Source organism: Aspergillus steynii, assembly GCF_002849105.1.
Source record: "Aspergillus steynii IBT 23096 chromosome Unknown P170scaffold_6, whole genome shotgun sequence".
NCBI classification, from domain to species: Eukaryota; Fungi; Ascomycota; class Eurotiomycetes; order Eurotiales; family Aspergillaceae; genus Aspergillus; species Aspergillus steynii.
The window spans coordinates 2,151,439-2,172,078 of NW_020194403.1; the positions used below are offsets into that span (position 1 = coordinate 2,151,439).

General features: G+C 51.1%; 9 protein-coding genes across 9 annotated transcripts; 7 read left to right on the forward strand and 2 right to left on the reverse strand.

Moving 5' to 3' along the window:
* Nucleotides 1-25: 25 nt before the first annotated feature.
* Nucleotides 26-1,898, forward strand: P170DRAFT_231633 (glutamate 5-kinase). The gene is made up of 6 exons (XM_024842898.1): nucleotides 26-111; nucleotides 181-232; nucleotides 294-481; nucleotides 541-651; nucleotides 707-802; nucleotides 863-1,898. The coding sequence occupies exons 2-6, from the start codon at nucleotides 193-195 to the stop codon at nucleotides 1,658-1,660; spliced, it is 1,233 nt and encodes a 410-aa protein (XP_024702326.1). The 5' UTR covers nucleotides 26-111; nucleotides 181-192; the 3' UTR covers nucleotides 1,661-1,898.
* On the reverse strand, nucleotides 1,832-2,994 carry P170DRAFT_412514 (putative beta-1,6-glucan biosynthesis protein (Knh1); the record flags this gene model as incomplete). The annotated part of the gene is made up of 4 exons (XM_024846935.1): nucleotides 1,832-2,089; nucleotides 2,170-2,533; nucleotides 2,611-2,711; nucleotides 2,782-2,994. The coding sequence occupies 4 exons, from the start codon at nucleotides 2,992-2,994 to the stop codon at nucleotides 2,024-2,026; spliced, it is 744 nt and encodes a 247-aa protein (XP_024702327.1). The 3' UTR covers nucleotides 1,832-2,023.
* Nucleotides 2,995-3,280: 286 nt separating this feature from the next.
* Nucleotides 3,281-4,731, forward strand: P170DRAFT_438738 (signal recognition particle receptor subunit beta). Its single transcript, XM_024849672.1, has 2 exons — nucleotides 3,281-3,789; nucleotides 3,876-4,731. Exons 1-2 carry the CDS (start codon nucleotides 3,577-3,579, stop codon nucleotides 4,620-4,622), a joined length of 960 nt encoding a protein of 319 aa, XP_024702328.1. The 5' UTR covers nucleotides 3,281-3,576; the 3' UTR covers nucleotides 4,623-4,731.
* A 187-nt stretch (nucleotides 4,732-4,918) lies between these two features.
* Nucleotides 4,919-6,710, reverse strand: P170DRAFT_363129 (cystathionine beta-synthase CYS4; the record flags this gene model as incomplete). The annotated part of the gene is made up of 4 exons (XM_024844556.1): nucleotides 4,919-5,527; nucleotides 5,607-6,283; nucleotides 6,353-6,387; nucleotides 6,451-6,710. The coding sequence occupies 4 exons, from the start codon at nucleotides 6,708-6,710 to the stop codon at nucleotides 4,919-4,921; spliced, it is 1,581 nt and encodes a 526-aa protein (XP_024702329.1).
* A 1,114-nt stretch (nucleotides 6,711-7,824) lies between these two features.
* Nucleotides 7,825-9,334, forward strand: P170DRAFT_363550 (hydrogen/calcium exchanger domain-containing protein; the record flags this gene model as incomplete). The annotated part of the gene is made up of 3 exons (XM_024844581.1): nucleotides 7,825-8,627; nucleotides 8,697-8,993; nucleotides 9,040-9,334. 3 exons carry the CDS (start codon nucleotides 7,825-7,827, stop codon nucleotides 9,332-9,334), a joined length of 1,395 nt encoding a protein of 464 aa, XP_024702330.1.
* Nucleotides 9,335-9,528: 194 nt separating this feature from the next.
* P170DRAFT_477891 (uncharacterized protein) lies at nucleotides 9,529-11,267 on the forward strand (the record flags this gene model as incomplete). The annotated part of the gene is made up of 4 exons (XM_024853511.1): nucleotides 9,529-9,704; nucleotides 9,793-10,072; nucleotides 10,128-10,607; nucleotides 10,653-11,267. 4 exons carry the CDS (start codon nucleotides 9,529-9,531, stop codon nucleotides 11,265-11,267), a joined length of 1,551 nt encoding a protein of 516 aa, XP_024702331.1.
* Nucleotides 11,268-12,617: 1,350 nt separating this feature from the next.
* On the forward strand, nucleotides 12,618-13,942 carry P170DRAFT_438742 (putative RNA binding protein). Its single transcript, XM_024849673.1, has one exon. It carries the CDS (start codon nucleotides 12,684-12,686, stop codon nucleotides 13,854-13,856), a length of 1,173 nt encoding a protein of 390 aa, XP_024702332.1. The 5' UTR covers nucleotides 12,618-12,683; the 3' UTR covers nucleotides 13,857-13,942.
* A 750-nt stretch (nucleotides 13,943-14,692) lies between these two features.
* On the forward strand, nucleotides 14,693-15,432 carry P170DRAFT_438744 (putative cyclin-dependent protein kinase complex component). Its single transcript, XM_024849674.1, has one exon. The coding sequence runs from the start codon at nucleotides 14,737-14,739 to the stop codon at nucleotides 15,058-15,060; it is 324 nt and encodes a 107-aa protein (XP_024702333.1). The 5' UTR covers nucleotides 14,693-14,736; the 3' UTR covers nucleotides 15,061-15,432.
* Nucleotides 15,433-15,606: 174 nt separating this feature from the next.
* On the forward strand, nucleotides 15,607-18,654 carry P170DRAFT_438745 (palmitoyltransferase AKR1). The gene is made up of 6 exons (XM_024849675.1): nucleotides 15,607-16,159; nucleotides 16,225-17,028; nucleotides 17,110-17,182; nucleotides 17,242-17,506; nucleotides 17,561-17,673; nucleotides 17,730-18,654. The coding sequence occupies exons 1-6, from the start codon at nucleotides 15,854-15,856 to the stop codon at nucleotides 18,383-18,385; spliced, it is 2,217 nt and encodes a 738-aa protein (XP_024702334.1). The 5' UTR covers nucleotides 15,607-15,853; the 3' UTR covers nucleotides 18,386-18,654.
* Nucleotides 18,655-20,640: the final 1,986 nt, after the last annotated feature.

The window sequence follows — 20,640 nt, forward strand, 5'->3', positions numbered from 1 at the left end:
TTTCGCCGCGTTTCTCCGCATTGGCGGTAACATGCGGCAGAAAAGGGCTGATGCCAATGAATCAGAGCATTGAATCATTGAAATGGTCTTGTCAGTTGCGGGGTCCAGGAAGTAAGCAGCCTTGCCTACTCAGAGGCTCTGCCATGGGAATTACTGTGACTTCGTATTAAATCAAGTCAGGTTAGCAACACAATGGCCTCTCCATCACGGTTAACGATTGTCATCAAGCTTGGTGCGGCCAGCCTACCTTCCTTGCAAGCCGGTCAGTGTCGATGCTGACTCCTTTCCTCCAGGAACAAGCTCTATTGTGGATGAGAATACGCATGAACCGATTCTCTCAATCCTCACATTGATAGTCGAGACTGTTGCTAAGCTTCACCGGGACGGCCACAATGTCGTCCTCGTTTCTTCTGGTGCTGTCGGCGTGGGACTGCGGAGAATGGATGTGGACGAGAGACCGGACAATCTTCCCCGCATACAGGTATAGACTATGTGCTCCCGTCACGAAGGTAAAGGCCCGCAGGCTAATTCTACCCTCAGGCGCTAGCGGCTGTGGGACAGTGCAGGCTTATGAGCCTTTGGGACGGGTTATTCTCGCACCTTCGGGTGCCAGTTGCCCAGATTCTGTTGACTAGGAATGACATCGCAGACGTGAGCCACCTGGTATTTACCGATATACGAAGCATGAGCTCTAACATCAGACCAGAGAACGCAATATATGAATGCTCAGAATACCTTCGGGCAATTGTTTGACATGGGAGTCATTCCTATCGTCAACGAGAACGATACACTTGCCGTTTCAGTATGTTTCTTCTCGGCTCTCATATCTCGAAAAGCCAGAACTGACTCGAGCCCTGTCTAGGAAATTAAATTCGGTGACAATGACACCTTGTCGGCCATCACGGCCGCCATGGTCAAGGCTGATTACCTTTTTCTGATGACGGACGTCGACTGCCTTTACACTGCCAATCCACGCCACAACCCGGATGCCCACCCAATTGAAGTGGTTTCCGATATATCTTCGTTGGAGGCGGATGTCTCCTCGGCTGGCTCATCTCTGGGTACTGGAGGTATGAGCACCAAGATTGTGGCAGCCAAACTGGGCACCAGTGCTGGTGTGACAACCGTCATTACTCGAAGCTCAAAACCTGGAAATGTTCATGAAATTGTGAAATACCTTCAGCGAATTCAAAGCGATTCTCATATTCATTCTGCACCGGGTGACAAGACAGGGAATGAGATCCCGGCGCCTCCTCTTCACACGCGATTTTTGCCCTCCGAGGATCCAATACAGTCCCGATCATTTTGGTTACTACATGGCTTAAAGCCACGGGGCACTATATTCATCGATCAGGGTGCCTTCACCGCCCTTCAGAATAAGGCCAGTCTCCTTCCAGCAGGTGTTTTAGACGTGGATGGTCTTTTTGCCCAGCAGGAAGCGGTTCGGATAGTCGTGATCCAAAGAATATCCCCTGACTCCCTCAACGGAGACTTTCTGCACCATGGCCAGGAGCCGAAGGAGGTTGGTCGCGCATTAGTCAATTACAGTAGCCATGAAATCGCGCGCATCAAGGGTCACCGAAGCACTCAATTACAATCATTGCTGGGATACGCAGACAGCGAATATGTTGCCTTGCGAGAAAACATCTCATTTTGGTAGGCGTTCCTCTGGCAAGGTAAAGAGTGCTCAGCTGCTGCGTGTTGAGGAAATTCACCCGGAGAGCTGGCCCACTGCGTTATCCCGTATCGGTCGGCTCTTTTTTTTTTTCCCTTTTTTTCCCCTTTTTTTTCCCCCTGGAGGGGGTCCTTGGTTCATGAAGGTTTTGGTTAAAGCGGTCTTTGGAAAGTACATGGTTTCTTTATTCTCCAACACGATTCACATGCTCCAGACACGAAATGACAGTAACTACAAGATAAACGAAAGATTACATTATTATGAGACACAGCCGCAATATCCATCCTAGCCCAGCCCTGCAACCGAATACATATTCGTGAAGTACATGCATCATAGTTGTCATTAAGCCTAGTCTTTCCACCTCGCCAAGAACTTTTCCATTTCCGCGTCATCGGGATGAGGTGCCGGCGACGCCTGTAATGGAAGTTAGGTTTTGCCAGTCGCTCAGAAAACAAAGGAGACTATACGCCAGGCAGGGTTCTGGTTTCACGTACCGTATTCTCGACACTGACTACTGAGTATGTTCGAGCAGCCGACAGTGTGGCCTTGACTGTAGGCGCGGGAAGATATGCCGTCGCAACACTATAGGCGCTGGTTGGAAACTGGGGGGTTGGCGACGACCTCGCGGGGATCGTGCTTCTGGGCTTCTTCGCCATTGGTGCATATTTTGTTGGGCCACTCTGTAACTGATATGGGATGGTGTACGCCCCTACAGCCTGTCTTTTCCGCAGGTCTTGGTGTGCGCGGTCATCACTCATGAAATCGACGCTGTCGTGCCCGGCCATTCCAGTGAGCGTAAACCAACCCGAATGGCGGACAACTAAGACGTCTGGTCCTGAGGCGACCATTTTCAGATAACTGCGAGGTGGCAAGACAAGCACTCCGGTTAGTCAAGAAGGTCCACCTCTGCTGGTATATGACTTAATTGCTCGTACTATGCTTCTGGTGCGTCGCCGCTAACATCTGGATTGATTTCAAAGGAGACCGAATTGCCGCGGGCAAAGACACCTCCTTGAATCAGGAAGGCGGTTTCATCCTGTACATCCCCGTTTCGATCAATTGGTGACCTCTAGCAGTAATTCACGGCAATCCAACGCAGAACCTACATCTGCACCGGGTGCGTCCCAAAGAGCACAAAGATAGAGGTCGTACTGTACGAGATCCGAGATGCGAGGAGACGTTCCCGAGTCCTTCCAATGCGCCGTCACGACATGACCAGCTTCCAGGACTGAGCCGGTTACTGGGTCGGTGAATTCGATATCTGCCAAAGCAGTCTGAAGGAAAGCACAGGCCAAGAACAGTAAACAAGAGACGTTCATGATAGCGGAGCGGGCTGGCTTTCGAGGGAGAAAAAGCATGATGGGTCAGGTCCCACCAAAAAAAGGAAGTAGGAGTAGAAAAAGAAAGGCTTGCATAGCAGGATGGCTTCTTGGTTGATGAGAGAAGGTTGACACCCTACCAACCACCCCCTTGCGAACCATTGGCATGCAGACTGGTATGGCCCTATCGCCCAGTGGATTGCTCTTTCAGGTAGGATGATTCCTTGCTGCAGACAGATGTGGGAAATGCAGCCCGGTGAAGGGATTATTAACTGTCTGACATGAGTTTTCGTACATACATGATCACGAAGCCTGTTGGTCATTGATCAGGGCAGGCCGGGTCTGTCTCTGTCCGGGTGGAGCTGCGGCGCATGGCCGGATCCAGGCTCCAAGGCAGCCAAGGGTGGCATGATCATTGCATCCATCGACTAGCGAACTCTTGCCGAACTTCAAAACAGCCAACGACCAAAGCCGGACCACGTTTGGCTTGACGATGATTACAACCCGGTTCCTGGCGAAATCCCAGTTCTAGACCACACTCGATCTTCTCGCTTCGTGTTCTCGTCGACTCCATCAATCAAGATGGGCAGTCATGCGGATTGGAGGTCCGCCAGTGGGATAGCTACAAGCTTACTTGACGGGAATCCGATTGCCATTGCCGTCACTTTTTTCATTGCCTTCGGGTTACCGGTCTTACTGCACCTGATATTCTACCGGACTGTAGCGACTCCACCGTCCAGCAATTTTCTGCTCCTTGGGCCGAGTGGAGCAGGCAAGACTGCTCTTCTGTCCCTGGTAAGTCGGCCTGTTCTTAGTAGCATGCCTGACCAAGCCTTGCAAGCATTGAAGGATGGCCATGCTGACATGATCTCGGGGACTAGCTCGAAGCGAAATCGTCTCCCCGTACGAAGAAATCCCCCGCTACGCATACGTCCCAGACCTCTACCTTTGCCACGGTCAGCCTTCCTGCTTCCGTCCCCACCGCTTCGAACCGGTACCGGTCTGTGAATGATCCCTCCCTGAAAGATGTTTCACGGAATCCTCTCAAGTACCGCGTGAGGGATACCCCTGGCCATGGGAAACTCCGCGAGTCGCAGGGACTCTCGGAGCTCCGCTCCATGTCGTCCTCAAAGGACAACAAGTCCAAGGTGCGCGGTGTTTTGTTTCTGGTCGACACGGCGGCCATTTCGGAGGCCGATGCACTACATGATACGGCTTCCTATCTGTACGATGTGCTCCTGATGCTTCAGAACCGTGCCCTGAAGAAGGGAAGGTCCTCGATGAAGGCGGCCTCGGAAATATCCGTTCTTGTCGCGGCCAACAAGCAGGATCTCTTCACAGCCTTGCCGCCGAGATCGGTGGGAGAGAAGTTGGAGGATGAGATTGACAGAATCCGGAAGTCCAAGAGTAAGGGGATCATGGATGCGAGTGCTGATCAGGGCGTCGAAGAGGATGAGGATGATATTCTGGGAAGCAGCGATGTCCGAACTCCCTTCAGCTTTAAACTTCTGCACGACGAAGTGGGTGTGAAGGTTGACGTTGTTGGGGGAGCTGTCAAGGGTGACGAGGAGGGCAATATTGGAGCTGGTGCCAGGGAATGGGAAAACTGGATCGGCCAGTGTCTTTGATTGGTCTTGGGCGGGGTTGTATGTTGCTGTGTATGGAGAAAATGTGTGAATAAGTGAATGAATTAACCGCATGATAATGAATTCAAAACTCTTTCATGTTTATGCATATATCAGTGACTCCATGAACACCACTTATTCCCTCTTGGGCTCGACAAGCCCGATAACAATGCATAATTGGGCTTCTATTTAATGCAAATCAAACGGCTATTAACAATAGCCAATTAAAACCCCTGACACAAAAATATTTTCCAGTGATCATGAGACGGCTGCCTTTCAAATCTGCTTACCAACAGGTATCAGGAGGCATGCTTATTGTGATGAAGCAGCCAGCTGAGCAGATCAACCTTTGTGGCAACTGCAACCGGCTTCATTGCACCATTTTCACCTTTTTCGGTGACAATTGCTGCACTGTTCCATTCGAAGAATCGGTTGAGAACACTCAGTGGGGTGTCCATCGTAATCTCCACAAATTTGCGATTGCGGACCTTGGAGCTTTGAGTTGCACCGGAGTCACCCCCGCTGGAGCTGGCCAGTCCCATGTCTCTGGGGTCAGTAACAACCTCGGGGATCTTGCTGAAGTTGAACATGACATCGGCAACAGGGCTCTTCCCCGTGGCCCGTCCATGCGTCAATCGACTAAGAACGTTTCCAAGAGTGACCAGCCCGACAAGCTTTTTTCCAGAAGATGCCAGAACAGGGAGTTGATCAAAACCTCGGTCTCGCATGACCTCAATAGCATTCTCACAAGGTGTGTTCGATAGGACCGTGGTGATTGGCTTCAATCTCAAGGAGTTGACCTTGGATTCAGCGAGTTCATCGCGCTGTTCCTGCGGCGCCGGGGTCGGGGCGCCAAGAGATGGCGACGATAGAAGTCCATTTGCAGCGAGCCAGTCGTCGTCGGCGAACTAGAATAAATGAGTAAGAAACCGGACATCGACGCAGGATTAGATTTGGGGAGGGGGGCCGGGATGTTCCGTATATTACCTTGGTGAGATAGCTTCTTATGCTGTCGGGCAGAACCACAACAACCACATCGTCCTTCCCAAAGTTGTTCTCTTTAGCAGCCTGGACTAATGCTGAGATGGCACTTCCACTGCTTCCTCCGACAAGCAGGCCCTCTTCGGCTATCAAGCGTCTAGCGTATTGGAAAGATTCCTTATCTTCTGTCTTGTACCATTTGTCAACAGCCTGCTGGTCGAGGACTTCAGGAATGAAGTCATATCCGATACCCTCGACCTTGTAGGGCTCATTAACATGTTCCTCGTTGAGGGCAGCTGGGAGAGCCAAGATCGATCCCTGGGGGTCGGCTCCAATCACCTGGACCTTGGAGTTGTGCTTCTTGAGACCCCGGGCCAGTCCGGTGATCGTGCCACCAGTCCCGGCACCGGCAACAATCGCCTTAATTTGCCCGTTGGTTTGGGTCCAAATCTCTTCGGCCGTACCAAATTCATGAGCCAGCGGGTTGTTCTCGTTTCCATATTGATCCAAAATGTGGGCATTCGGCAGCTCCTTCTCGAGACGCTTGGCGACCCCAATATGAGATTCAGGCGAGTCATAGGCGGCCTCGTTCGGCGTACGGATGATAGTTGCATTCAGCGCTCGCAAGACGGCTACCTTCTCGGCGGACATTTTCTCGGGGAGCGTGATGATTGTCTTATAGCCTAGCCGATGAAAGAAAGTCAGCGCACTGTGCACGTTGCTGAGCACCTGGAAAATATGGCATTACTGACCTTTAACGGCCGCGACAAGCGCGAGACCGATACCACTAGAGGGAATAGATGGTTAGCTTGATAGAGGGCCGAGTGGGTGATAAAAATAGGTGATGTACGTATTTCCACTCGTGGGTTCAATCAAAGTATCGCCCGGCTTGATTCGACCGGAGCGTTCGGCCTCCTCAATCATGCGCAAAGCGATTCGATCCTTCACACTTCCACCGGCATTGAAGTATTCTAACTTCGCATACACAGTCGCCTCGATCCCCAAGCTCTGGGGTAGTCGGTTCAGGCGCACCAAGGGAGTATTACCGATATGCTGGGTGATCCTGTCCAGAGCCACCGGAGGGATGGCGGGGGAGGTGATCGAGGACATGACGGCGGAAGCAATGATTTTCTGGGAGGCTTGGTTTGACTCAGTATACAAGGGGAGAAGCGTGCAAGAGGAGGTCCAGTGGACGAAGAAGATAATCCAGCCCGCAGGAGTTTGAGGGCCTCGCAGAAGATGACCGGTGCAATCCGCAATTCGCAATTCGGCGAAAAAATCTCACGACTTTTTCCCCTCCCGACGGTAGCCGCCTTGCATTGCATGTGACGGGTGAGTCAGCATATTGTCTTAGTCATCCGCATAAAATTGGCAGAAGAGGCTATTTAGGGTTTAAGGTTATTCGGTACGGAGTATGTAGTATGTATAGTATGTCTATATTCTTATTCTTGGGAATCGCAGGAGTTAAATAAATTTATTCTGGCTGTCCTCATCTGGTCAGGAAGTTCCTGAACTCCTCAGGTACTATGCAGTAGTATGTACTTCGTGTGTACAAACAACCACCATCGGGCGGGAGATGATCCATTGGTGGCTGTGCAGTCCTTTTTCATCTCGCTCCCTCCAAGACCCCCAAGACCCCCAAGACCCCCCAACAAGCACTAATCGCCGCCCTCGCGTCTGCCAAGGTTTCAAAGCGTGTGCATCAAATATTAATACACACCGCAGGGTCTGGCCGGAAGAATCATTTGCGGTGCGTTTTCGAGATGCACATACTCCGGAGTAAGGCTTTCATGGATAGCTACCTAGGACAGACGCTCGTTGCGATCTCGACATAATGAGTCAAGATGGACCTTCTCGGGAGTCCATCCATATATGCCAGAGTAGCTCGGTGGGTGGAGCACTGTTAATCTTACTGCTTATCACTGCCAATTAATTATTATTTGGACCTCTTACTCCGTAATGCTGCCAGCTCATCCACCGTGCACTTCTGTCTGGCGTTGCTGCAACATATTTTTTTCACTGCTTCCAATGATCTGAATCTCTTGGTGAAATCTTAATCTATCTTAACTGAGCCATTTGTGACCGGTCTCCTTGTTTGTTCTCTTCCCTCTTCTTTACTTTTTCTTGTTTTCAGCCGCCCTCCCCCCGGATTCTGACAAGACATGACGAGTCGTTTGACGGAAATCTCATCTTGCCATCCCTGACCGAATCTTCCCAGCTTGAAATGGAAAGCGCGAAACAGCAGCCTCCGACGCGACAAGAGAGCGGCAGAGTCGACGAAGGCGTGTTGAATCCCGCTCCCTCTAAACAACCGTCCAACTCGCGCAGTGACTCTGTGCTGCCCACCCACCACAACCATGGACTTCGACAAGGCCTGTTTCGCATTAACACGGCGGGAGAGAGTGGAAGAAGTGGAATTCATCCGGTTCATCTTCTAAAAGTGTGCTTCATGAGTACTTGCACGCTATCAATGCTGGTCAACGTCCTGTGGCCCTTTGTACCGGCGGCTATCACGATTTACTTTGCTCGCCCGGATCTTCATGTCTGGATCTTTACTCTCAACTACATTGCCATGGTTCCTTCGGCTAACTTGCTGGGATTTGCGGGCGGAGAACTGGCAAAGAAGCTTCCCAAGGTGTTTGGCGTGCTGCTGGAGACCACGCTGACCTCGGTGGTCGAAATCGTTCTCTTCATGGTTCTAATCCACAATGATGAGGGTGGGAACCTTATACCGGTCATCCAAGCCGCGATCTTAGGGTCCATCTTGGCGAACCTCTTGCTTTGCTTGGGCCTGTGCTTCTTTTTTGGGGGAATTGGCCGCGAACACCAGTCTTTCCATGAAGCCGTGAGCGAGGTGGGCACGGGGCTCTTGCTTGTTGCTGGCTTCGGGCTCTTGATCCCGAGTGCCTTTAACGCGGCATTGAGCGGGGGCTCGTCAAATGCAGAGATCACCCCCGAGGAGTTGATGCACTCCACCCTGGTCATCAGCAGGTCTACATCGATCGTCCTTCTGGTCGCATTTGTGATGTAAGCTACGAGCCGCCGTGCTTTCCCGGCTTCCCGGCGGAGAGGAATTCAGCTCACGTTGTCCTTTAGGTACTTGTTCTACAACCTGCACAGCCATCACAGTATATTTGACGAAGTGCTTGAGTTTGATGAGCATCGCGACGAAGATCGAGAAAAAGAACGCAATCGTGCGAAGCTCACATTGACCGAGTGCTTTTTGGCCATAGTGATATCGCTTGTTTGTGTCTGCCTGTCGGCGGTGTTCCTGGTCCAGGAGATCGAGAGTGTTGTCCATGAAAGGCATGTATCGGACAGCTTCATGGGTCTGATTCTAGTACCCCTGGTCGAGAAGGCTGCGGAGCACTTGACCGCCATCGATGAAGCCTGGTAGGTTCACCTCCTCGACAGGAGAACAGCTGCTGACGTTGCATAGGGACAACCAAATCAATTTCGCACTCTTTCACTGCCTTGGTCCCTCGATCCAAACCGCCTTTCTCAACGCGCCGCTCGCGGTTCTAGTAGGCTGGGGCCTCGGCAAGGACATGGACCTGAATTTCGAAATTTTCATGATTGTCCTCGTGGTGCTATCTATTCTAGTCGTGGGCAATTTCTTGCGGGACGGCAAGTCAAATTACCTCGAAGGAGGTCTCTGTGTCTTGATATACGTGATTATTGCCGTGTCCACTTGGTATTATCCCGCGGTCACACGGGAAGGTTCGGCCCATTAGAAAGCAGGACTAGTATAGATAATACTCCGTAGATGCACAAAGTTCTTTCAAGTCGGAGTGGTGTGTGGAGTAGCAGTACGTATCTTTGGCACTAAGGCGGTTTAGCGGGGCGGAAAGAGACACCGTGATCCACGGGGCGGTCCAAAAGTTATCGGGTCGCGGAGTTCTCTCCGGTGGAACCCAACAAACAAACAATGACGAAGTCAATCAACCCGGCCAAATCTATCCTTTCGATCTTGAAAGAACGCGATATTCCGGTCAAAGGAAATGAAGTCACGAAGGCCTTGGAGAACCAGGCAGATTCCAGCCATGCAGAATGGACGAGACTCCTAGGCCAGGATTCCCTCCTGTCGCAAGAGGAGCTCACCTTGTATACCACCTTTTCTTTTTGCATTCTTCTTCTTATCAGCATTGATACCAAAGCTCCCCATGCTGACTGAATGTGTTTCCATGACAAGGCTCCGTAACCTCGAGAGTTCGGGTGCCCTGCAGGGCATCCTCAGCGACCCCGACACCAGCAGGACGCGACCGCTCCTAGATGAAGACTTTCGGGAAGCGATTGAGTCGCTTAACACGTCGACCGCTGCGATCCAGAAACAGACTGAAATACTAAAAGCTCAATGCGAAAATTTGAACAAGCACCTTGGTCTGGAAGGAGAGCGGGCACTCGTGCAAAAGAGGGAATCGGAACGGCTACGCCAAGAACACGAATGGGCGAGGCAGGGTATAAAGAATGCGGTAATGGTTTCTGTCGGCCTTCGTAATAATGGGCAGCTGCTGAGACTCTATTTAGTCGGGTGAATTGGTCGAAGAAGTGAACGTGGACCTGAAAAATGAGTCAGAGAAAGTGATGATAGATGGGAAAAGGATACTTTCCTCACTGTCATCGCGATTGAAGGAGGATGACAGGATATTCGTCCACCTGGAGAGACTGGCATCTGAAGTAAAGTCTACTGATGAAGATGCCTTGTTATCGAAGCAAGCCTCGGGATTGTCTACAATGTTGGCCGAGTATACCACCAAGGAAATACAACACCGACTTGACAGATTGTACCTGGAGGGCATCCAGGACTGCCACGGAAACGTTGACGGCTCGGCGGAAGTCTATACTGGGCTCATATCTGCATTGGAGGAGGAATTGGAGTCTCTCTACCCGGAGATTGACGTACTCGCTGAAGTTTCTACGAAACAGCAATACAGCGAGCCTATATTACGAGAGGTCCACAATCAGCACGAACAACTGCGCGTCGTCGCACACAAGAAGCTTGACTGTGTAAGTGTCTACCTCGGTTCGATAATATTTGCTAATGTTGGGTAGATCATGGAAGTTATTGCGGACTTGGTAGCGTCTGCTGAGGGTTCGACCAAACGTCTGCAAGATCGCGAGTCCGTCTGCGGCGCTCTCGAGACTCTCAGCGCTGCCTACCAAACCGAAGTGAGAGATCAAATCCCACATCATCCGGTTTCAAGGAGAGATACCATGAAAAGGCGCTCTGTCCAATTCAAACCGATGCTGGTGCCTTCTGAAGAAAGCACGAGCTCTTCTCCCGAGCACCAGGCTCTTGCAGGCCTCTTGCGCCGCACCGGTCTATCCCTGGAGTCGGTCTTTCAGTCCGAAGAAGGCCAGGGTGGGGCCTCTCTCGATGAAAGAAGACTGGTCATGCTTGAGTGCCAAAGCGGCTATGGGGTCGCAGCCGATGCGCCCTTGATGGCTGAAATGGCCCCCACCGACCGAGCTACCCGACTTTTATCATACTATCTTAACACGAGTGGTCAGCTTGAGGCTTCGCTATGCGACGCGGGCAACGAAGACAGGCTTTCCCAGCTTGATCAACAACTGCGGCACATCCAACAGGGAATCGAGCGACTCGACCTGGAAGGGCTCCATCGACGAAACAACGACCACGAAGGTTTTATGACAAGGTGGGCATAAGGCAGCAAGCTCGTCGATTGGCGTCCATAGCCTTGTAGCGAGTCATCTTTTATTCAAGAATGCGACCGGCCGTTGTGTCCGCAGCCTCGCTGTTGAGGTCATGATCCATGCTAGTATCTCGTATCCAATCGATTTCCCGTCAGCAAGGATCAGCCACCGGGACCAAGCCCCTGGTGGCTGGTGTGATGTAGTTCTGCGCCACATCGCCTGCAAGTCATGTTCCTTTCGTCAGCCCATCAGAGGGCCGGGAACTGTCCACATGGTGTGCGAGGCATGATGCATCTAAGCCATGCGGAAAGCTCCCATGCAGTGAAAATAGCTATTGTGCGCGAACTAACCATGACGTTGGTCCCCCATTAGCCAGGAACGTTCCCTTTGCCTTGCAGCCTCTTCTGCTTTCTTCTAGGCTTCCGCTATACACGCCCTGCCGAGGGAGGCTCGAGTCACATTGCAAGATGATTCATTTCCAGAGGGAGGAAGGTGAGGGGATAAAAGGCACCGTCAAAGGAGCTGGGATGACGCTCCATTTCTTTTGCGGTTTTCTTTTCACTTTGTTCCCCCTTCTCTTGTTCCAACCCATTATTAAACTTCCTTTTTATCATTGCCTCGCCCGGCTGACTCGACAGCGCACCGTGTGACCAAGGCAAGCTGCACCTACGCACGCTCTACTTGTCTACCAGGAGACCTTTCATCCTTCCATGAGATCTAGGGTAAATATAATTTTCCTTTTCATTTTACTGGAGTGTATGCCCCGTAAATGGATGCTCTAGGCTCCAGGGGTGCATGTTCCTGAACGCCTAGGGCGGATACCCTCGCGGGATCCTGCATTCATTACACAGGACCGAGTATACCTCGTTTCTATCTTGCCATCTTTTTCCCTCACTTCACTCTTTTCTTTTCTTTTATTTCTTTCTTTTTTCCCCGAGAAAAGTCAGTGTCTCGGTCTCTTTGTCTCATTTCTATGTCTATCGCTAGTCCCCGTTACCCTCTCCAGAATAAAAGGAAACATTCCAACGATTCCATCTACATAAAATCAGACGAGTTGAACCCATGACTTCAGGCACATGTATCTCGTTCATGACGATACTTGTTTGATAAATAATTCACATCACGGGGAAGAAAGGGAAGGGGAGAAAAAGGTAAAGTGAGCTAACCGTTCTCATTGTCTACTACTTTCAGTTGTTGCTGCTATTCTTTGTTGGTTTCATGTTGATGTATGTGCTATTGAACCAGATTAGATGAATGGCTCTCTCTACCCCACGGTCTTATGTTACCGATCTCAAAGTTTTTCGAGAGCATCCTTACCAGAGCCCCTCAGAAGAATATTTCTAACAGCCATTGTTATTTTCAGGTTGAGTCCGCGCATCGTGAGGCACGCGCCCGGGAGAGCGGACGGGGGTGTTGAAGAATCGCGAGATGTGCCTCGTTGAAGAATTCACTGATGTATATCCTATGGAAGATCGATTGAGAAGAGTTATATACCACTGTTCGTCCAGCGATGGCGAAAGAACCTGCAGGAAAACTAGAATACGGAATTGTGGTGAAGTGTACCATGCTCGCCATGATCATCCGACGAACTCACCAGAGACACCCCCGTTGAGATACCGAAGAAGCCGAGCAGACCCTCAATCTGTAAGAAGGGTTTCGCCAGTTCGAAGTCGTCCATTCAAATTACGCTTTCCGTTCCTCAAGTCCTCCCCAGAGCATGTTAGAGTGCAGGAAATACAAGGACCACGAGACCGCAAAGCGACACTCGATCCCTCTGCCATAAGAGACCCACATGGTGATGATACAATGCGGTCACGACAAAGATTCCATGTATCAGCCTCCCCACGCCTGCATACGACTTCACCGCAAAGAACGGCAGGTTCGGGATCGACAGGCAGAGAACGAGAACAAGACAATTCCCTGTCCCGCGAAGCCCGCCCCCAACAACGATCTCAGGCGCGGCGCCTACCAAGAGAACGGACTCCGGTTGTCGAGCGTGTACCTCTCAGACGCAAGGACCCTCAGGCCCCAGCTCGCGTGGTGGAAGTTCACAACGACCCCCGTGCCAGTTGCGACGAAGAGCAGCATGGTCGGAGAAAAGGCGACCGGCAAGTCCGCTTTTCCAACACGATCGACTATGAGGGGGGCGTCAGCAAAGGTCGTCAATATCCCAGCACTCCAACGGAGCCGCGCCGAGACTATTTCCTACCCGGCAAGCTGGCCGATAGGTATAGAAACGTCGATCGGAGGGCAAGTCCTCAGCGTGTTTTCTCGAAGGAACGCCCATACATCGAGACCCGGACCCCGCGATTCGAAAGGTCTAGAGACGCTGCTCCAAGTCCATCTGCCTCTCTCGGACCAAACCGCCCGCAGCCAAGGATAATCCAAGATGGTAACCGTCATGTGGCAGAAGCGGGTCAGCGCATCCTCGTGGAGGCTCGAAGACGACAGACCCGAGAACGATTCACCCGCGATCTCAGGTCATATACTGCATGGCGACCGTGGAATCGGCGGTCTGAAGGCTTGCATGAATCTGATATCAGCGAAAGAATTGGGGATGACGGAGGATCCCGTCGATACAAGGGTTGGCGTTGGCGTTGAAAAAATCCCTCATTGGTGCTCTAATAGTTTTCTGTTTTTGTAATTCCGGTTCAGGTTGGTGCAGGAATTGATCAACTCCTTGGTGGCACCACGCAAGTGATGACAGTGGCTTGGGCAGAAGGTCGGCCCAATAAATGTCCGCCCATTTCGCTCCGTAGCGGTCACGGGGTACGCACTGTACTTCCGGTCCTTTGGACCAGCTACCCATCAACAATCCCAGGTAGTCCGCAAAAACCAATTGGGCCACAACATCCACAGCATCTTCCCAGGGCCTAGAAATCAGTGTCCTCAAGTACTACCCTCGGCTCTTGCTTGTACTTCACGCCCCGTTGCAATCGACTCGATCTATCGACCCTCCTGCACGCGGGGCTTGGTCCCACCATGCGATTATCAGCTGGGAACTCGTCACTTACATGTAGGTCCAAAGCCCTCTGTGGACTGTTACTCTTGTTCAATCAGCCATTTGCAGCTTGTCGCAATGAGTAGCCAGCATGTCGGACATGAAAGGGCCGAGAACGCGTCGGCCGCGAATACATCACTCTCCGAAGACCAGGCCATTGATGTCAACCAACTGCCAGCGGCTGCAGCACTGGAAATATTATGCACCAGCGTGGAGATGCTCTCTAGGGCAACCGCGGACTATTCGGATGAAGAGAACATGGACGCTGGCCCTCACTTGGTACGGAAAACTGGGATCGACAATGCATCCTTTACGCGGGCCTCGAACAAAGTAACCGAACTACATTGCTCGGCGGCGGCAGACGAGCAAGTAGGACACGATTTCTTTCAACAAAGCATGCTGTCCAAACGGTTTTTCTCCAAACGAGAGCCTGCGATCTCGCTAAAGGACTACTTGATACGGCTTCATCGCTACTGCCCCATGTCCACCGCGGTCTACCTGGCCACAAGCATGTACATCACACGCATGGCCAGCGTCGAGAAAGTCATTTTGGTTACCCCCAAGAATGTGCACCGCTTGGTACTTGCGGGAATCGGCGTAGCGATGAAAACTTTGGAAGATCTCAGCTATCCCCATAGTCGGGTGGCCAAAGTCGGCGGAGTTTCGGAGCGTGAGCTCTCCAAGCTTGAGATCAGCTTCTGTTTTCTCGCAGACTTTGACTTGCGAGTGGATGCTCATATGCTCTTCAACCAAGCCACCATTTTTGATCAAAACACTGCTTCCGGCCACGACTTCGAGAGCTAAGCACTTCCGGTCTCTGCTTTTTCTCGTTGGGTTTTCTGGGCTTCGTTGGACTTTGAGGGGTGTCTCGGATCACGAATGCGAGAGGGCATTCAGATACCCCCGTCATTATTTCTGCCCATTTGGTTTACGTTAAAGGATAGGATGTTCAAGAGGATTGTCAACATGACCAAAACGGACCATCGTTCTAGCAGTGATGTTTGAATCGCCATTTATACGGAGTATTTATTAGTGTAGAAGGAGACAACACGGCTGCCTAAATTAATCAGCCCCGTTCGAGCGCGGCTGAGTAATCCTCCACTTGGGTCCCTCTGCCTTCGTCTCCACGATTGTTGGCGTCAGTCGTGTTTGTGCATAAGAGTGTCGGCCTCCAACATAGGCTGAAGCAGCATCGTCACACGCAAGGACATTTGTCGGTCTTCAATTCTTCAGGACGAGAGATTGAGGCGCAAAGGGTAGATCCGCCGTATATGTTCTTTTAGCGCCCGTCACGCCAGTTTCTCCGAGCCAAAGAGAAAAAGACTGAAAAAAAAAAAAGGTGAAGTGTTTCTTTTCTTACCTGTCCCCTTTCCTCTCTGCCCGGGTTTTTAGTCTCTCTCTGTTTCCTCCGGGGTTTGAGCAACATCAGGGCAATTTCGTGGATTGTGGTATTGACTCCGCAATGCTTCTTTAATAATAGTCACCGCCGAACGCTTCCCCGTACTCGCATCCGCCGTCACCCTTTCCCCTGCTTCCTATCACCCGGACAAGCCACACCTCATACGGAACAGATCACCGGGGTTGCGATACACCAAATATGCCTTCCGGGACTTCCTCCGCGGAGTCTCCAAGCGGCAGCAGTTCCGCCGGTCTCAGTTCCACCTCACCATCCGCTCCCAACGGCAAAAGCACCACCCCTTCCCCGACGGTCACCCGCGAGGATGCCAGCGTCGAGCTTAAAGCCATGAAACCGGAGCGGGGGGTTGTAAAGGGCTCAATTCCTCTAGGAGAAGATATCATGCAGATTGCCCGAATCGGCGAGATCCCGGCTATGCGACGACTCTTCGATGAGAAGAAATTCACCGCCAACCACCAGGATGACGAAGGCATAACCCCTTTACACGTACGTGCGTTCCGGACTGGCTGGCAAGATGGGAACTCCTCTGACTGACATGTATGAATCTCAAGTGGGCGGCGATCAACAACCAGTATGCGATGTGCAAGTTCTTGCTGGACTCCGGCGCCGACGTGAATGCCAAAGGAGGAGAATCGGTGGCCACACCCGCCATGTGGGCGGCACAGCGGTGTCACTACTACATCGTTCACCTCCTTCTTCAGCGCGGCGCCGATCCTCTTCTCACCGACGTGCAAGGGTACAACATCCTACATTTGGCGACCATCGATGGCAATGCGTTCTTGCTTGTCTTGTTACTACAGCAAGAAATACCGGTGGATGTGGCCGACCAACAGGGCCATACGGGACTTATGTGGGCAGCTTATAAGGGATTTCCGGCATGCGTTGACCTGTTCTTGCGCTGGGGCGCCAATGCGAACGCCGTCGACGACAGTGGTCTGACCCCCCTTCATTGGGCACTGGTAAAGGGCTCCATGCCATGTGTCATGAAGATTATAGAATATGGTGCGGATAGATTCGCGAAAACCCAAGATGGTAAAAGCCCGGCAACAGTGGCCGGCGAGATGAATACAACGAGGATATGGTATCGCGCCCTGGATGAATGTGGCTTCGATCTGGATGGGAACATGAAGGTCATTCCTATGGGATTGAACTCGTGGGTCCGGAACAAAAACATCATGTCGAAGTTCTTCTTTCTTTGGCCATTTTTGATGGTCTTCGTGGCTCTATGGATCCTAAGCAACATGGCCGTGTATGCCGCCATCCCGATCATGCTGGTTACCGTCTTTGGGCTACAATGGGCTGCGCAGAAAGCTGCGAGTAGGAGCGTTCCGGAATATAGGATCCTTCAAAAAACGGTATGTTTTCACCGGTCACCCACTGCGCATTATGCAACCTTCGCTCTCTTGCTCGACACTCTTGCTGAATCCCTCATCCAGCCATATTTATCTGGCGTGTTCGCAGGCTCTTTATTCTGGGTCGGCGTTCGATACGCCCTCTATGTTCTGCCCGGTACGTCATCTTATCCCCCCATGGCCAGATTGATGAAAGCTAACGGCTCTGCCTCGTAGCCACATACTCCACTGCTCCGTTTTTGAACATCTTTTTTGTCATATTCTACGGCTTGACGACCTACTTCTATCTCTATGCCATGATCGAGGATCCTGGCTTTGTTCCCAAACTCGGAAGCCGAAATCAGCAGAGAGCGGTCATTGCCGAGCTCTTTGAGCAGTGGAAATTCGACGAGGAAAACTTTTGTGTGTCTTGCATGGTCCGGAAACCTCTCCGGAGCAAGCATTGTAAGCGTTGTGGGCGCTGCGTTACAAAGCATGACCAGTGAGAACCCATCTTCCAGGCCCGGTCAGCGTGTTTATGACTAATTCCCTATAGCCATTGCCCCTGGATCGATAACTGTGTTGGGGCGAACAACCTGCGGCATTTTGTTCTATACATCACGTGTCTCGAAGTTGGCATTATCTTGTTCCTGCAGCTAACCTTCATCTGTGAGTGTACTTGGCCGTATCGCGCTGGACTTCGCTAACGCAGGGGGGGGGGCTAGATATCAACGCTTTACCAGCACCGGCATCGCCCAAGTGCAATGTGATTAACGACGTGCTGTGTGATTTCGTGGTCCGTGACACGTTCACCCTTGTTCTTGATATATGGGTTTGTATTCAGCTGGTCTGGGTAACAATGCTCTGCGCCGTTCAACTGGTTCAGATCTCCCGAAACCAGACAACGTACGAGAATATGCGGGGGCATTCGATTGATAGAAGCTATCCGAGCTCGCGAGCTTTCGCGTCGGCTCTGGCTGCCGGGACAACTTCACTTGATGCCGCTGGCCTCTCATCTGCGGGTCAAGGACCGAACCCAGCCTTGGCGCCGGGTGCTCTTCACCGACCGCGAAGACATGGGTGCTTGCAGCAGTGGTCATCTCTTCTGGGTGTCGACACCTTCTTCGCCACCGCACGAGATGGGCTGCGGGATGGCCGCCACTCGCAGCGCCCCAAGAACCCCTTCTCGCGGGGCTTCGTTACCAACTGCCGCGACTTCTGGTGTGATCCGGCGCCCTACTTTGGCAAGCGTGAATCTGGCTCCGCAATGCTTGGTGGTGAGGTAATCAACTACAATCAAATGTACGAGGCTCCGTTGCGGATGCATACTGGGGGCGGGTACCGCAGCCTGGCCGGGGAGGAACCTGAGCACATGGTTTGAGAGCACATGGTTTGAAGATGATTTGACGATACGATTAGTTAATCTCTCGATGTGATCTCTCTGGTTTGGGGGGAGGCCGAGTCAGAAGGGAAAGTCACATTTTGGTCCTCAGAGCGATATTAACGAAACGAATATCAGAGGAACCTCTGTATAGACACGCGCATGGCCGATTGGATTAGACGGCCCCTGATGGTTGTACTTACGAACTTTCTTCTTGCTTTCGTCTCCTGTGTTTGTATAGTCGTAGATTTTTTGAATTTCAATCAATTACTAGTGACATGTTTCTCCCGGGAGATTCTTCGTCTGAAGAAGATCTCCCTCGAGTTCTCTGAGTCCTTTTGCTCGAGGGAATGAAAATAACAACTGCCGTTAAAACCAGTGAGACCAGGGCACACGGCCAAAAAGTCTCAAGATCGGATCAAAAACAAGGATCGGATCCTGGGAAATCCGTGGAGGGTCAGGAGAAAAAAAAATGTATCGTCAAGCACGCGCACTGGTCCAAGTACGGTAGGTATGTACATACTACATAGCCATCGTCCTTCGCGGCCTTCTAGCTGCTGTTGACCGAGGCAGGTATCAAAAGTGGTATCATACATACATGTTCATACATACGACATACCCTACTGTGTAACATACTGAGTGTATTGTACTGTACATACAGCTCAAGCCGACCGAAACATCCGATCTCGCAAATTCCGCGCGCCTTAATTAGCCCAAAGTCAAATGCCGCGCTAAGATCTTATCTCGGAAGGATGGACAAGTGGGTTTTTTTTTTTTTTTTTTTTTTTTTTCCTTTGTCTTTTTATTTAGTATTTTTTTTTTCCTGGGTCGAAGAAGGAGGATTGTTGAAGATTATTTCTTTTTATCAGATCGTCTTTTTTTGGGTCATAGTATCTAGTAATTTTTAAAGCCCTCGGCTCTTCTACAGTCTCGTCGGGCTATGTTTCTTAATTGCTGCGTCTATTTTCTTTGCATCCAATGTACTCCGTAAGCTCCGTCTAGGGGTTTCTTTTCTTTTCAATTTTTTTTTTTTTTTTAAAAAAAATCCAGTAATCAAAAGATGTTCTTTCCCTTTACAGTTTAGGGAACGACAAAGGCCTTGAAACTAGTGCAAGACTACACGAAAATCCCTGCTGGAAGTACATGGTCCCAGAAGTTCTGCCAGTCAAACAATCACGTCTCCTTCCCTTTCGTTCTGCAGCTGTTTTCATTGGATTAAAACGTAGAATTAGAAGGAGAACAGGATTTTTATAATTTGCTCGCAAGACAAAAACAGAGGGGATAAAGTACGGAGTAAAATAAGTAAAGTAATGCTGAAAGGATGATCCAAAGAGACCAGCAGGCTCCCCTGTTAGGATAAACGCTAAGTCGCATAGAACCGCCACTGCAGTAAGCTTCCATCAATTAAGGGAAAGGAAAGAATGGGTGAAGGTAGTGTATATTAGGCCGAATATGTCTAGATCGGCCATGGTTAGTTCCTGGAGTGTACAGCGTTTTGTCTTGCTCTGACTTGATTTGTTTTTATTTTTATTTTTATTTCCTCCCCCACTTTGGAGACCAGGATAAAAGATGATAATTAAACCCTCCCTTCGCTAAAGAGACTCACCCTCGCTAGCTCTCCTTCGGAGAGGTACGCTGAAGATGAGTCGCAAGTCCGGTCAATCAACGGGTTCTGGACCCGACCGGTCCAGATATTGCGAGCTGCGCGAGCTGTGGCATACGGGAAGTGGGATCATCGTCAGAATCAACCGAAACGGGGGAAATAGTCCGACACCAGAGAGCGTGGCATGGGTGGCATGATGGGGACAGATGGGGAACTCGGCAGGATAAATGAGAAATTCCGAGGGCATCAAGCTAGCACGGAGAGGAAAAGGGAAAGGGACGAAGGAGGGTAGGCTAGACAGGCTCCTCTCCGTCCTCCGTAGACGACGCCGTGCTTTGGTCCGAACCAGGAAACCGATGATGCAAGCAGCGGGTTAAATTTCTGGGTGGCTGTGGGTGCAGGGAGAGAAGAGCAGAGGCAAGAGCCAGTCAGAGGCAGTCTGGGCGGAGAGAAGAGGAGAAGGAAGTGGGTACTGCCTGCTCATTATCAATCAATCATTAATCAATCAGTTACCTAATCAAGCAGCTAACGCTGGGGGTTCCTGAACTTCCTGGCCGGAATTCCGAGAAAATACCTCGGACACCGAGAGAATGGAGAGGGAAATCCAGTGGGCTAAGGGGACCAGGCCAGACCAGACCCGACTCCGAGAAAA

What these genes read in the sequence shown, in the direction of transcription:
- P170DRAFT_438744 (XM_024849674.1), top strand. Translation starts at nt 14,737, where the DNA reads ATGTCCACCGCGGTCTACCTGGCCACAAGCATGTACATCACACGCATG.
- P170DRAFT_231633 (XM_024842898.1), top strand. Translation starts at nt 193, where the DNA reads ATGGCCTCTCCATCACGGTTAACGATTGTCATCAAGCTTG. An exon ending in CTAGGAATGACATCGCAGAC is followed by an intron (nt 652 to 706) that starts GTGAGCCACCTG and finishes ACATCAGACCAG; the next exon opens with AGAACGCAATATATGAATGC. An exon ending in ACGATACACTTGCCGTTTCA is followed by an intron (nt 803 to 862) that starts GTATGTTTCTTC and finishes AGCCCTGTCTAG; the next exon opens with GAAATTAAATTCGGTGACAA.
- P170DRAFT_438738 (XM_024849672.1), top strand. Translation starts at nt 3,577, where the DNA reads ATGGGCAGTCATGCGGATTGGAGGTCCGCCAGTGGGATAGCTACAAGC. An exon ending in AGACTGCTCTTCTGTCCCTG is followed by an intron (nt 3,790 to 3,875) that starts GTAAGTCGGCCT and finishes CTCGGGGACTAG; the next exon opens with CTCGAAGCGAAATCGTCTCC.
- P170DRAFT_438745 (XM_024849675.1), top strand. Translation starts at nt 15,854, where the DNA reads ATGCCTTCCGGGACTTCCTCCGCGGAGTCTCCAAGCGGCAGCAGTTCC. An exon ending in AAGGCATAACCCCTTTACAC is followed by an intron (nt 16,160 to 16,224) that starts GTACGTGCGTTC and finishes ATGAATCTCAAG; the next exon opens with TGGGCGGCGATCAACAACCA. An exon ending in CGCCCTCTATGTTCTGCCCG is followed by an intron (nt 17,183 to 17,241) that starts GTACGTCATCTT and finishes TCTGCCTCGTAG; the next exon opens with CCACATACTCCACTGCTCCG.
- P170DRAFT_438742 (XM_024849673.1), top strand. Translation starts at nt 12,684, where the DNA reads ATGTGCCTCGTTGAAGAATTCACTGATGTATATCCTATGGAAGATCGA.